Raw genomic sequence first — 15,730 nt, forward strand, 5'->3', positions numbered from 1 at the left:
TCTTATAGGGAAATCTATGGAACGATTATTGTTGAACTTGATGCCTGTTTCATTTGGAGAATAGTCATTCTGACTTTTCTCACTCTAATTCTTTTTTACTTTTCATATTCCTTTCCATTTTGATTACATGTACATAAATGTGGATCGATTTTTAATCATCGTAAATTCATATGTTTTGCAAGTTCTTGATCGCGGTGAAAAGATTGAGCTGTTGGTGGATAAAACTGATAATTTTCGCTCCCAGGTTTGTCCATAGTTTATGTGTATCAGAATAATATTTGATTTCTTAATAAGTGGCTTCATTCATATGGAGTTTGTTTTTAAATTGAGTTCTTACAATTGTGGTAGCATAAAATTGACAAAGCAGCTTGCAAGCGGAATGGGAAAGGGTAAGATATATATCAAGAAATAATAGATAACATACTATGAAGCCAGAAACCCTATCAACTCCATTTTTAGCAATTTTTAATAAGATAAATTGTTTAAACAAATGTAATAAAAGTCAGTGTACTTTGTGGTACTATAAGGAAAATATATATATGAATTCTTATTCTTCAACTTAATGCCATAGATTAATTGTTTAATTTATTCTCTTACATTATTATTTGATTCCTTGAAGTATTTTTACCTTTATTTTTTCCTAATCTCTTTGAATGTGCTTCAGTGCGTACAATGAGCCTTTATTTTATCATGCATTTTACACCCAACTTAATTATATTCCAATACTTTTTATTTGTAATTGTATGTTGTATTTTATTTTTACGACGCCATATGAGAAAGAAAACAACTACCACAACATATCTTAAGGGGCCCATGATTAAAAAAGGCCTCTCGCATACACGTGAGCGCGTACGGAGAGGCTAGTGCTTCTAATAAAATTAGTTCTTCATATAGGGTTTGCAACTGCAGATCAATAAATTTCAAAAAGAAAAAACAATGTTGGACTTCATTGGTCCATGCAGAGGAGAAAGCCAAAAATTTTATTATCTTTTTACTAAAAGACAGGCTTTGTAGTTTGCACTTTATGTATTACTTCAATGGATTCCTAGGAAAAGAGTGAATCTCATATTTCATTATTTTCTTTTAAGTATAAACATATCTTTGTATTCTGTTTTAAGACTAAAATTATTCATTGCAGTTTGAATTTGTCATAATTAAAATCAAGTTCATTATTACCTAGTGCGTATTCTGCCAATGCTTTGACGTTAAACAATTGTACAAAAAAAATATCATAAGGAGATATTTGAAAGAAAAAAATAATAAAGAATACAAGAACATCTAAAGCAACACATCTTTAAAGCGCGTAGAGCTCATGATGCAAAAATACCTTTCACATGTGCGTGAGCACGTGTGGAGAGGCTAGTTAGTATGAACTTGTGAAAGAAATTTAGTCGTACAGTATAATTTTCCCATATTATTATATTTATTTGGAGAAAAGTTTCATAAAGTATACAACCGTAAACTAATAGACATTTGTTAGGTTAATAAAGCCAGAGGGTGCTCTTAAAACAAATAGTAAACACACAGTCCCCTCTGGTTATTGTAGCAATTCATTTCCAGGTACAACTTGGAGAGCAGAGCTGTTTTTCGGTTAGTGCTATTGTTTTATCGTCTCCTTGCAGCAGTTTCCCTTTGAGCATTAAAGAAAACAGCAGTCACAGGAAGGCCAAGGTCATTCGCCTCAGCAAATTTTCGGGTGTTGAAGTGGTCCTTTGAAGCAGGAGGGATCACTGTCTGCCTGCCTTTCTGCTTGAACAGAAGAAACACAAACCTGTGGATCCCTATGTTTGGCCTTGGCATTTCATATTTCACCACCTCCATTCCTGTTTTTAATTATATCATCACACGTTCAAACAAACAAAAAAAAACATATTAATCATATTCAGCGTCATAATCATCATCATCATCTCTCTCTCTCTCTCTCTCTATCTCTCTCTCTCTCTCTCTCTCTCTCTAAGAACATATAATGGACTTACCAAATGTGTTATCAGTCGTGCCTGGGATGTCGGTCACAATCCTGTAATCAAGATGGCAAATTATTTAGTCCAAATTTTGTAACCAAAATATCACACTGAATGCATGAGTATATATGCAATAGAAGCTTCTGTATTCTGATCATGTAAGTTTTATCCAAAAATAATTAGAAGGAAATGGAAACTCCCTGCATCCAGGATCTAACAGGAAAAAAAACGAAATAAATTTACCAGGTCAAGCATGTAAACATACGAACTTATTGATTGGAAGAAAAAAAAAGACTAGCAAGATTCAAGGAAACATAGTTAATTTTATTTTACATAAAGAAAAAGACGCATATACATGGTTTAAAACATGGTTAATTTTAATGGAAACTCCCCTCATAACTGATATTTCTCAACGGTATAAAAGGTTTGTATTTCATATTAATTTTAATCTTCAGGTGGACATAATATTATGCCCAAGTTAATTAATTAGAAGTAGATACAAGTGAACTCTCAGATAAGGGTCGCTAGGGCCGGGAAAATGATTGCCTTTTATTTCTTTTCCTTATTTCAGATTGCTTTTTTATGATCATCTCTCTCAGGGAAAGGTTTACCAGTGTAAGTGTTCCTTCAGGTAGGGGTCACTGGGGCCGGGAACATCTGGATCCGTCATAACCTACGAAAAATAAAATGATTGTTTTAAATTAAAACCCTTATTCAAGAAAATAAATTATGGTATATATATATACATGACAACATGAGAATATATAGCAGCTGGGAGGGTAACATATGCACGTACCAGTGTAAAGAAACTCCTCAAATCGCCTCCATGAACTTCAACCTTAGGCTTGATGGTTACTGAGGAAGGAAATAGCTCATGCCCATTATACACCTTCTTGTTGGAGTTGTAAGAGACTGTCATTTTTACACTTGGGGAGAAGTAATCAACAACATCTCCAATAACTCTCCCAACCACAAGAGGATCTGATGACAGCATTGCCATGATATCTCAAAGATTACAACCTTTCTGTTTTTCCTGAGGAAGCTGCTGGTTTCTTAATTGGCTTTTGATTGGAGATACCCCATATTTATAGTGTTCAGAGAAGAACCTTGTGAAGCTACAGAGATCCATCAAAGTTCAAGGGAAGTGGGGTAGAAAATTTTTTTTATGAGGTGGAACATACATAAACAATTTAGGACAGTTGTTTTCTATGTAAAGAGTGATGCTAGAAAGACCAACTTCTTGAATTATATTTTGTAAAACACTTGATGTAGCCAAGGGCACTCTTGGACCAAGGTGGTTCCAGGACCACCCGGACGTCCGAAGAAGCGCCTGTAAGAACCTCTGAGGACTACCCAACGGTCTGGACATGTGATGGAAGAGAGAAAACCACCATGGTTCTGCTGTTTTTGGACCTTGGTTACAACGAAGAAGAAAAAAAATTTCTCTTCATTTCCCACATTACCAACTCTTAGTTTTTTTAATTGTTGTATGTGCCACCCTAGGATTTTGATTACCAAAGGAATGATGTATTATTCAACCCAAGGTTCTAAAAGACGCTAGACTCTAGGCGGGCGGTGGGTTGGGGCCTAGTGCCTAGGCGGCTAGGCGGGGTCTAGGCAGGCACTTAGGCGGACTAGACAGATTTAATTAAATCATATTTCGTGTAAATAAGTATCTGTTTATATTTCAAATATATATAATTTCATCATAAACTACAAAATGGAATGACATATATATTATGAGCTATTGCAACATAATGAAAACATGGGGAACAAGTATATAATGTGTGTTCCTTTAAGTATTCAACAAGTTTCTTACAATTTATTGAAAAAAATAAAATGCAAAATGAAAGTTATCTATTTTCTGTCTAAGTGAATCGCAACCTAGGCATGTCTAGGTGGGCACCTTACTAGGTCTAGGCGCCATTTCTTAATTTTCAAACGCCTAGACATTAATCGAGACGGTGGCCAACCGCTTAGTGCCTAGGTGGGGCCTAGGCGGCGATAGGCAGAGATTTTTAAAACAGTGAATTTCAACCAATATTTTTATACCATATGTTTGTTACTGTTATTTTTTTAAATTCCTATAAATTCATACTACCTCTGAAAAGTATTTTGTAATATACTATGAACTCGTAGTCGCTTGCACTTTCATCTCATACATCAAGTTCATTAAATTAGTACAGAAAAAATTCTATTTTTTTTTTTTGTATGCTCTATGTTGAATAATAAACCTAGTCCGTTGCCTAGACCCCGTCTAGGCGCATAGGCGCCCTAGCCCGCCGCTGGACTATTACCTAACATCCCTTTATTAGAACCACCCAAAGTTAGAATCCTGGATCCATCATTGGATGTAGCAGTTGATGGTTGAATTTCTTTTTTAAATCATTAAAAAAAAAACTCACAATCGACCACCACATCATGTGGTTTATAAAATATGATTTAAAAACATAGTCTCTTTAGGATTTTTCCTATGTAAAATAAGAACTTTCACTTTTCAGGCAAGGTTACTGAGAAAGTGGCCCTACTTGTTTTTCATGAGTTTTCAAACAGATGATTTTTATATATTTCTTTATATGCGAACATATATATATACTCTATAGTAATTGGATTGTTATAGAGAATTTCAGTATATACCATTAAAATTATTAGTTTTGTATATGACAAAACAGTGACCGACTACATAAAAAATAGAGTTTTCAGGATAAGCTTTAAGAAGGAAAATTCTATGCATTTCTTTCTTTGATACTTTTGTTTAACAGAACAAATATAATATATGAGTGGACATAATGAAGTTATTGAATACGTTTATTTATTTTTGGGTCCACAAATTTTATGTGAAAATTGTTACAATATGATGTTAAGTTTCATCATGATTCAACGTCGTAATTAAAAGAAATATAAGTGTACATGATAATCGCTAAAATATATTGTTCAATGTTATATAATAATGGTAAAATAATAAAATTTTGTTGTTATTACAATAACACGTTGGTTATTACAATGCAGACGTTAAAATATAGGAGTAATATCTTATGATGAGTGGATGTCATGAAATTACCCAATCATCGTGATTCACTTTTGGTCCCCTAACCTTCATGTTAGGTTTCTTACAATATGACGTTAAGTTTCAACGCGATCAAACTTCCTAATTACAAGCATCATAAGTTTATATAATAATTGTTAAAGTTTGTTGTCCAATGTATAAAATTAATGATATTGTTATTACTTTAACAACATTGGTTACTACATCATGGTCGTCCTATCAATGTGTAAACTATTAGACCAACTCCCAGGATTGAGATTAAAACCTAAATTTTTAGCTTAGAAAATTTAGGTTCAAACTTAGAGACAACTTTTCTCTTCCAACGGTTGGCTTAAAATTTTAGCCTGAAATTAGTAAAGAATGATTTTACCCTTTTTTTTTTCTTTACTTTTTTTAAAAATAAACTTTATTTAGACTATCCTAATTTATTTTTATGAACATTTTAATCTAAAAAAAAATTTAAATTTTGATAAATAATAAAAAATCACTGAACCTACTTCATTCTTACACATATGCACCACATGAAAGAACACAGAAAACCACAAAACCTACCCATTCTAAAACACTAATACATAGGTGGGTAGAAAGAAGAAAAAGAAGAATTATTTGACGCAAGTGGATTTTGTATGAATGTTTGAACAAATACATAGGTATTTATAAGAGTTTTTAGGTGAATTTTGATTTAAATATTTTTTTTTTATTGTTTTAGGCTTTGGATTTAATGTATTTATAAATTTGATTTAAAAAAAAATTGAATTTGGGCCATTGGCTCAACCAATCAACGGTCCAACCTCGTGGGCCACTCGATAAAAAAAATAGTCGTTGGTTTTTTTGCAAGTAGCCGAGAACATCAGCAACTGGGTCTGAACCACTGACCTTGGCTCATTTTCCAAGTTAAATTTGGCCCAAAAATAATTTTCACCCAAAACATTTTTATAGCTTAATGATTGGAGAAGCTTTTTTGTGCGAGTTTAAAACTTAAATTGTAAGTTCTAACGAAACCATTGAAGTTGGTCTTATACATGAACATGATACAATATTAATTAGAGGTTAAGATGCTAATATCATTAAAAATAGGAGTCTTCTGATTTAAATAACGATACGATAGACCATCACCTTAAGATGGATTAAGATGGATGAGTACGATCATTCAGTTGGATTGCATAGTGATCCCAGAAAGGATGTTCGTATATATCTTTATTGGGATATTATGTGGGCCTCAACCACATGGAAGGTATTGAGTTTGCTAATGCGACCAACAAGAAATGTCTAACAAAATATTGCCAATAATACTCATATGATTGTGATGACAAATCCATTCCCGTCAAATTGTAATTTGCTTACGAGTAACCCGAACCAAAAACAAACGCAAGGAGCCAATTGAAAAATCTCGTAAGAAAGAAAGACTGATGCTTTTTTGTTTTCTCTGTCCGTACTATTTACAGCGTCTTGTACTGTTACCACTATCACACTGTCTTGGTGTGCACACTTTCTCCAACATTTTCTGTATATTCCTAAATTAGACGCTGAAGGAGTTGAAGTACAGCAGAAATGAAAATGCAGAAGGGAAGTTTTATGAGAATTTATTTGAGAAAAATACGTTTATAGAGAGAAATCACAATTTGATATGTGCTTAATAACTTTCTTAGTCGTCCACATGTTGACAGTGTTCCACATAGGGAAAAAAAGAAACATTGCATGTGCTTATAATAATTGGATTACTCTTCATATTACTAATTGATTTTATGATGGAACAACAATTTTTTTCACTACATGTGTCAAAATACAAAACAATATCCGTCTGTAAATTATGGTAGAACCCCAACTTTCTTTACTACAAGTGAACTAGCTTCTTGTAAAATGCAAAACAATGTTCGCTTGTAATTATAGCTGGAACCCTAACTTTCTTAACTACAAGTGAACTAGCTCCTTGTAAAATGCAAAATAATGCTCGCCTGTAATTATATATCTCTAATTGTCTTTTTTGTGGTATTTCTGTTGCATGTTCTTACTGATCGAAGGTTTGATTGTCTAATTTTTGTTTAACATAAAGGGTGGATAGAAGGAATGAGTTCTGCTAATTAAACATTCTGGGAAAATACCCCAGGCCTTGCGTATAGAAGTTTAAGAAAGGTGAAATTTTGAGATAGGTTTGTTAACACTTAGAACCTTCCCAAACTAGCAATGCACAGATGAAATTACTAATTTAAGAGTGATCGGTGATTTTAAATTGTAGAGCTTGGGGTATAAAGCAACTCCACCACTACTACAAAGTCATAAACATAGGCTGGTAGTGGTAACGAGTCATTTCAATAAAGAGATTCAGTCTCGGGTCATTTCTGTTCTTGAATTAGTAATGGGAGAAAGTGGTTGCCATATACAAAATCCTTAACACTTTATTTTCTCTATATTCTACTATGAGATTGCATTCGATATATAATTTTTATTGGGGATTTTCTACCACTTTTTTCTCCAGCATCTTTTTCTGATCAGGATTCTGTCATTAAGTCTCATTTCCACTTCTGCTAGCACATAAACATATTTTACACTCTACATGTGCAAAAGAGCTAGCTAGTTTACTTTTGATTAGATTATTGGCCAATAAACTTTTATCATTGCGTATAACATTGTGGTAGTAGTTTATCCAACCATTATTCAAAAATTAAGGTGTTCATACTAATGGATGCCTACGACAACACATTTTACCACTAAAGACTTAAATGTCATATTTGAGTTCTCAATTAAAGTGAGAGTTAGATTTAGGTTTTAATATGAGATTTAGAAAATGGTAAACATACTCCTCATTTTTCCTTCTTCACACTCGGGTGTGTGAGAAGTTAAAAAAGTATATGAAAATTAGCTCATCATATTTGTGTCCGAAGTAGAGTCCATGCCAACAAGCAAAAATGTAAAATTTGAGTTTTGACTCCAATCATCTCCAATGCATATATAAAAATTGTCAAAACTCATTTCTAATTTTTTTTCTTCAATGCAAAGACTCAAATCTTAAAACTCATAATATAAGAATATATGTTTAAAACTATTAGTTTTTGCATCTAAGGAGAAAAACCAAAAAACTCAAACCCACCAATTTTTTTTTAACTCAAGTATAAAAATAGAGGACTAAAAATATACGTCATGCATTAAAGAAGGCATCCCAAAAAACAAGCACATAAGTAGAATTCTCCCAACAAAATTGCACTACAAGAAACATGCATGTTTCAGCCTAGCTAGAAGTTAAGAAATTTAAGGTTTATCATGATCAAGATGAGTGGAATAGGATCTTCTTTCGACAGCGCACTAGCAATCTGCTAGTAGCAAATGATGTGACCGCTTCATATTCTCATTAAAATTAATTAAAAAAGATAAAAAAGAGTGGGAATATGTTTGAACCATTTGGTACTCGGGGTGCTAATTAGTTATAAAGGACCCTGGACGCTAGCAAGTTGACTAGGAGCAAGGTTTTAAAAGATGTTAGGCATTAGTTAGGTAGCGGGCAGCAGGTTGGGGTTAAGAGCCTAGGCAGTTAGGCAGATTTAAGTAAATTTATTATATTTTATAAATAAGTGTTTATTTATGTTTAAAAAACACGTATATTCATATTGTGATACATAAATTGCAAAATAAAATGACAAATAAATTATAAAGTGTTAGAACATATTGAAAACATGGGGAACAAGCATATAATGAGTGTTCATCCAAGCATTCAACAAGTTTCTTACATTTTATTGAAAAATTGAAATGGAAAATGAAAGCTATCGATTTTCTGTCTAAGTGAGAGTCACGACCTAAGATGGTTTAGGCGTACTAGGTGGACACCTAAGTGGGTCTAGGTGCACTTTCTTAATTTTCAAACGCCTAAGAACTAATCGGGACGGTGACCAACCGCCTAGTGCCTAAGCGAAGCTCAAGCGACACTAAGTGGAGATTTTTAAAACAGTGAGTATTCTTGATTTGACCACTCACAGAGCATGCCACCTTATCATAGCTCCCCATCAAAGCAGCTCCACAGTATTCAATAGCCCAGTGGACCGGCTTTTGCTTCAACCCAATTGCCCCAACTAGGAGTTCCAGCCCATATGGGCGATGGGACTCAGGGGAGGCACGGTGGACAGGCCAGGCGGAAATCCACCGCCCGAGAGCCTGAGGCCTAAGTGATGCAAGGCTGACATCATGTGGCATGCCTCCTTCTTCGCTTCCTTAACTGAGTTTCGTTTCCTTCCTTCTCTTCAGAATCTCAGTCAATATGTAAATCTCGCCACAAATTCGAACCCAAAACCTTGACTTCACTGATTTCCCCCAAAAATCCTCTTCTTATTTTCCACCGAATCCCCATCAAACCCGCCCAAATTCACATCAATCCATAAGCTTCAGTTTCCTTCTAGGGTTTTCAAAGCTCTGTAATTGCAAAGATAGAAAGTGGGTAGTCGTCAAAATGCTAGGTAGGTTGTACAGAGACCTTCTTCTACCGTTTTCAATGGAGAAATAGAATCCCTGCAATAGCATGGTGTGGTTTAGCAGCACGAAAATGGTGCCACAGACCTTTTGGAAGTCGTCGGAGATTTTGCCCCGCCGCAAACAATTTAAATTGCAAAGCACTATTTCACATAGAAAAGGGCTATGCCCTTTTATTTTAGGTAGAAGACTGTTTACTACCCTCATGTTTTGTGGTTTTCAACATTTAGTACATCAAGTTTTTTTCGTCTCAGATTCATACCTAAAGTGTAAATTTTGGGACAGTCTCATACATCCGTTAGTCAAACTGTTAAATCAGCCGTTAATTGTGACATGGCGCCCATGTGGACAATGACTGGGCTCCACGTGTCATCCACGTTTTTTTTTCTCTTCTTTCTTCTTCCTTCTTCTTCTTCTTCTTCCTCCGACTGCAACTTTTTTTTTTCTTCCTCCTCCTTCTTCCTTCCTTTTTCTTCTTTCCCCTTCTTCCCCTTCTTCATTTTTCTTCCTTCTCCTTCTCCTTCTTCTTCTTCTTCCTCCGAATCTAAGGAAGTTTTTTTTTTCTTCTTCTTCCTCCTTCCTCCTTCCTCCTCCTTCTTCCTTCTTCTTCTTACTCTGAATCTGCCCAGATTTAGCCCAGATTCAGTTTTTTTTTTCATTTTTCTTTTTTCATCTTTCTTCTTCTTCCTCCTTCTTCCTCCGACTGCAACTTTTTTTTTTCTTCTTCTTCTTCTTCCTCGTCTTCTTCTTCTTCTTCTTCTTCTTTTTCTTCTTCTTCTTCTTCTTCTTCTTCTTCTTCTTCTTCTTCTTCTTCTTCTTACTCCGAATCTGCCTAGATTCAGTTTTGTTTTTTTTCATTTTTCTTTTTTCATCTTTCTTCTTCTTCTTCCTCCTTCTTCCTCCGACTGTAACTTTTTTTTTTCTTCTTCTTCTTCTTCTTCCTCTGACTGCAACTTTTTTTTTATTCCTCCTTCTTCTCCTTCTTCCTTCGTCTTCCTTCTCCTCCTTCTTCTTCTTCATCTTCCTCACAAAAAAAAAAAAAATCCTTCATCTTCCCCGGATTCAAAGGAAGAGGAAGAAGAAGGAAGAATGAGAAGAAGGGGAATGAAGAAGGAGGAAGGAAGAAGGAGAAGGAGGAAGAAAAAAAAAAGTTGCAACCGGAGGAAGAAGAAGAAGAAGAAAAAAAAAAGTTGCAGTCGGAGGAAGAAGAAAAAGAAGAAGAAGGACGAAGAAGAAGAAAAAAGAAAAAAGAAAAAAGAAAAAAAAAACCGAATCTGGGTAGATTCGGAGGAAGAAGAAGGATGAAGAAGAAAAAAAAAACATGGATGACATGTGGCATCCAGTCATTGTCCACATGGGGGCCACATCACAATTAACGGCAAATTTAACAGTTTGACTAACGGATGTATGAGACTGTCCCAAAATTTATACTTTAGGTATGAATCTGAGACGAAAAAAACTTGATGTACTAAATGTTGAAAACCACCAAACATGAGGGTAGTAAACAATCTTTTACCCTTTTATTTTTGTGTTTGATATTTCCAAGATGGAGAAGGATCTGGATATTTTCAATATAGATATTAAAGACTTGGAATCAATAAGATTAATTTTCATAAAAATATGGAATCAATAATATTAATCTTCATAACAGTTTTAATCAGAAAGAAATTAAAATAAGGGAAATTTTATTTGAACACGTGTAACCTTTTTGTACACCAAACTTACTCTCTTCACCCATATTGTTTTTTATTAAAGAATTAATATCTCTTTAAACTCAAATGTATTACCTAAACTACCCTCCTAAACCCAATTCAAAATGTTAAGTTAACGCTCATTTCCTTTATAAAATAACATCTGTAATTGATTTTTTTTTTTTCATTATCCTACCTCTTAGTCCGACAATTTAGTCCTTCTCTGAGAAAACACCAAATTGAGAATAAATGACGGCATTGGATAAAAATCTTATCGAAATCTATCACCAATAATTGTCTTTTTAGATAATGACACATGGTGCAACGAGAACGATTAAAAATCTTATCAAAAATAACAAATAAAATTATTTTGTATTATTTTATTGCCTATTGCCATGGCTATTCAGCTTAGGAGTGGAGATGCAAAAGGCAGTTACTGTTCATTGGGTGGATTCAATAGTGAGTTGCCCTAGGGGGCCTTTGCAATGCTAAAGTTGCTCATATTAAACCTTAAGGTAATCTACCTATAAGAGCAACTCCACCGTTGCAAAGGCCTTCTAGGGCAAGTCACTATTAAATAGTCTCCAATGAACAATAATTGCCTTTTGCATCTCCACCCCTACACTGAATAGCCATGGCAATAGGCAATAAAATATTAGTATTTTTTATTTTATAAAATAATAAAAAATAATTTTATTTGTAATTTCGGATATGATTTTTCGTTGTACCACATGTCATTAAATAAGAAATTACAACCCAAAATATTTGAGAAAATATAAAATTATGGTGTAAGTTGGAAGATAATGATAACATATTTATAGAAAAATTAAATCAATTTTTTTAAATTTTTTTTTCTGATTTTTTTATTAATTTTTTTCCTTTTTTTTTAAATTTTTTACTTTTTTTTATTAATTTTTACTTTTTTTTTAATTTTTTTTTACATTTTTTATTAATATTAATATTTTTATCCATTTTATATCGTGGCTAACGTCACCTTGACGTCAGCCTTGCATCACCTCCACCTCGAGCTCTCGAGCCACCAATTCGTGCAGGGCCTGTCCCTCGAGCCCCCTCCGGCGCTGAAGCCCACATGGGCTGGAGTTCATTGCCCCAACAATTGTGTCCTGTGCAATCCACGGTCCATCAGGCATAAGCCCCAGTTGGACTTGCTCTAATGGACAACACTTTTTTCACTTTGAAGTAAGCAATTTTACATTCTTGCCGTGTATGTAATATTTTTTTGGGAATTTTGGCTATAATAAAAGGAAACAGAACTGGTGGTGCCCAAATAAAAAAAAAGGAAAAAAAAAAGACAACAATAATGCTTTCTAACTGAGAAGTCATAGCTGATGTGGCATGACATGGAATGACATCTCTCCCTCTTGCTACAAGAAGTCAGATTTGATGTGGTATGATATGGAATGACATATCTCCCTCGTGCTATCAAATCTGACAGCACCTTCAAAAAAAAAATTAAGTATTAAATGTTTTTTATAATTTTTTATTAATTTAAAGCATTGCCTTTTATTAAGGCAATGTTTAAATATTTTTATACCTTTTTTAATTCATTTTCTTTCATTACCAATGCAAAGAAAATAAATATGAATTTTTATTTTATGTTTAAATTAAATTTGACATATCAGGTAGAGAGCAAAACTTTAAAAAAATATCAATGTCACATAAGCTGTTAAATTTAAATTTTATAGATATCTCAAGAAAGATCGATGAAGAAGACAAAGGAATTTTAGAGTAATTTTAGAATGGAACAGGTTCGTGAGTCTTTCAAGATGAAGATGAAGAAAACAAAGTTTAGAAGGAGAATTTAACTATACACGACACAACAATCTTGTATTGACAACTATTTAATGTTATTATTAACTATATTGTGTGAACATATAGACGGTCTACTCAAAACATATCAACAAATTGTTGACAAATGCCTATCTTAAGATAATATATACTTAGACCCTTTATGCAAAGGGATCTCCACTTTTTTGAAAAAAATGGGGATTAGGTGTGGAGATCACTCTACATCGAACTTCAACGATCTGAATAGTCTATTTTGTAAGTTTCGATTCATATATTATCCTTGTAAAAATTCAATTCAATCCGAAACCATTTGTCCATCTAATTATCAAGATAAAATTTCATTGTTTCTTATTGTTGACCCTAAAAACTACCAAGCCTACATGGCGCGCATGCCAAGTAATTAATAAGCTAACTACGTCCTTCGGTTGTGTGCGGGGCGTGTCAACTTGACAGCTGAGCTCGGCCGATGAGTAAAATTTGTTAATGTCGCGTTGGGTGTGCTGCTGCCTTTTGAATCTCACGACTGTGGCCGAGGAAGGAACATGTCTCGGCCTTCGGGTTCTAGAGCCTAAAGACAAGGCTACTAGTCCTACGAAGTTCACAAATCGTTGGCCCCGTATTCGGTCACAGTGATTATATTCGTAAGAGTATAAGCACGCCGAATCGACACCAAAGTATAGGGACACAGATACTTAAAACAAATATATGTCTTAATGGTAAACGTGGTTCGGCTGTCAGAATGCCGAACTCTAAAGCCTACTTGTGAATATCCAATCATAAAACAACTAGGCGTTCGACGTGATGAGCCCTAGTAAACTGTAACACCTCACTTCACCGAGAAGGCTAAAGAGATGACCTCTGCCAATAAGGATCCGAAAATCCTTCTTGACCGAGACTTGGATAGATAACCAGTCGACCTTGACGTAGTGCTGTTTATCCAAATTGAAGGTGCTTCGCGATCGGCTGGTTCAACGGCGACAGTGCTGTTTATCCAAACTGAAGATGTTCGCCGGTTGCCTTTGTTGATGCACAAAATCAGCGAGGACTTTGGTACAACAGAAAGTGTCAGGTTTGTGACCTTCGCTTGGTTGCTTCGATCACTAGTGAAGATAAGTACGTAAATGAATAAGGACAGGGAAGCAAACACAAGATGTACGTGGTTCACCCAGATCGGCTACGTCCACGGAGTAGAGGAGTTCTCATTAATTGTGAAGGGTTTACACAAATACATAGGTTCAAGCTCTCATTTTGTGAGTTCTAGTGAATAGTTTAGTACAAAATGACATTAGAGATTATTGTGGGAGAATGATCCCTATTTATAGAAGAGAGTTTCTAGTTTTGTTCTAACATTGACACGTGTCGTGTTGTGATTGGCTTCTGATGTTGACACGTGTCGAGCTGTGATTGGCTTCTGATGTCGACACGTGTCGCATTGTGATTGGCCTCCTGGTTGAAGGGAAGCTCTTCTGGGTCCTTGACGGTATAACGTTGACCGGTGCTCAGTAGTTTCGGGATTGGTCAAGTATGGTACAAACAGTGCTCCCCTAAGTTCCCGAGTGAGGGAAGCTCCTCGGTTGGGGACTTGCAAGATCCAAGCCATTGAGTAATCACAAAACTTCTAAGTACTGAAGTGTGGTATCATTTTCACGTGCCTTATCTGTCTCATATGTAGATGTGGCATCTTCTCTGGAAGTACTTTTCCTCCATCCATGGGTGGTATCTTTAACCGATGAAGATGCACAAGGTAATGTATCAATTTCACTTGAAGCTTACTTGTAGTTTCGGGCTTGGTCAAGTGCGATACAAACCCTATAGTAGGAGTCCCCCAAGTCACCGAGCTAGGAGATCTGCCGAAAGAGGTGACAGACAAGGTAAGCAGTCAAACTTCCAAGCAAGTAACCCAGGATCGGAGGTTCGACTTCGGCTTCCGGTTGATTGTTCTCCTTCTCCTTGTCTCTCATTTAGCTTCCAGGATAAGGAGAAGCAAATGGAGAAGAGATTATATGAGATACTTTTGCTTTTGAAGAAGTAACTTTCCACAGGCTTATTCTTGAACTGTGCTGGAGGGTTTTCTGGTTCCCTTTAGAGTATAAGGCCGACTCAAGAATTTGAGGGTCAAAACAAGTCCATCAAATCTAGAGTACGTTCGACCTTGATGATATGGGATACTTTTGCTGTTGACGGAATAATGAATGTGGTATGGAAAGGTGTCGTGCTGTAGTGATCTGTTTCAGCTCACCGTTGAACCTTCTGCTTCAATCTTTTGCATGGCAGAAGTGGTGTGCAACCTTTGCATTTAAATGGTTCTTCATAACATTCCTTCATAGTGACTCATCCACGCTTGGCAGCTTCAGTGTAAAGAGCCAATATCTGATCAACTGTCATAAGGTATGTGCCGGTGGAATTCATGACCTTGACAGCAGTTGAGGATGAGTTCTCGAGAGTAAGCAACCAGGAAAAGGTCTCAGGCAGTCAGTTCCAGATTTGAGGTTTGATTTCAGGTTCCGACTGACTGCTCTCTTTCTCTTTGTCCTGCAGGTGTGGACAATGACGAAGACAAGGACAGGGAGAAAGCATGATATGGGATACTCTTGCTTTCGACCCTGATGATATGAGATACTCTTGTTCTTGGTGTGGCTTATTTGCTGAGGTATTATCGGGGGAAAATAAAGCTGAGTATTTCGAGAGGTTATGTTGAGGGTGCATTCTCGAATGCGAGAAAGGGTTGAGCATTTTTGCAGGTTTGCCTGTCCGTTGAGGAAGGAGGT

General features: G+C 35.3%; 1 protein-coding gene across 1 annotated transcript; it reads right to left on the reverse strand.

Moving 5' to 3' along the window:
* Nucleotides 1-1,605: 1,605 nt before the first annotated feature.
* On the reverse strand, nt 1,606-2,961 carry LOC103446583 (CEN-like protein 2). The gene is given in 4 exon segments (NM_001293884.1): nt 1,606-1,823; nt 1,977-2,017; nt 2,573-2,634; nt 2,758-2,961. Coding segments are annotated over 4 exon segments (525 nt in total).
* Nucleotides 2,962-15,730: the final 12,769 nt, after the last annotated feature.

Source organism: Malus domestica, chromosome 03 (genome assembly GCF_042453785.1).
Source record: "Malus domestica chromosome 03, GDT2T_hap1".
Taxonomy (NCBI): domain Eukaryota; kingdom Viridiplantae; phylum Streptophyta; class Magnoliopsida; order Rosales; family Rosaceae; genus Malus; species Malus domestica.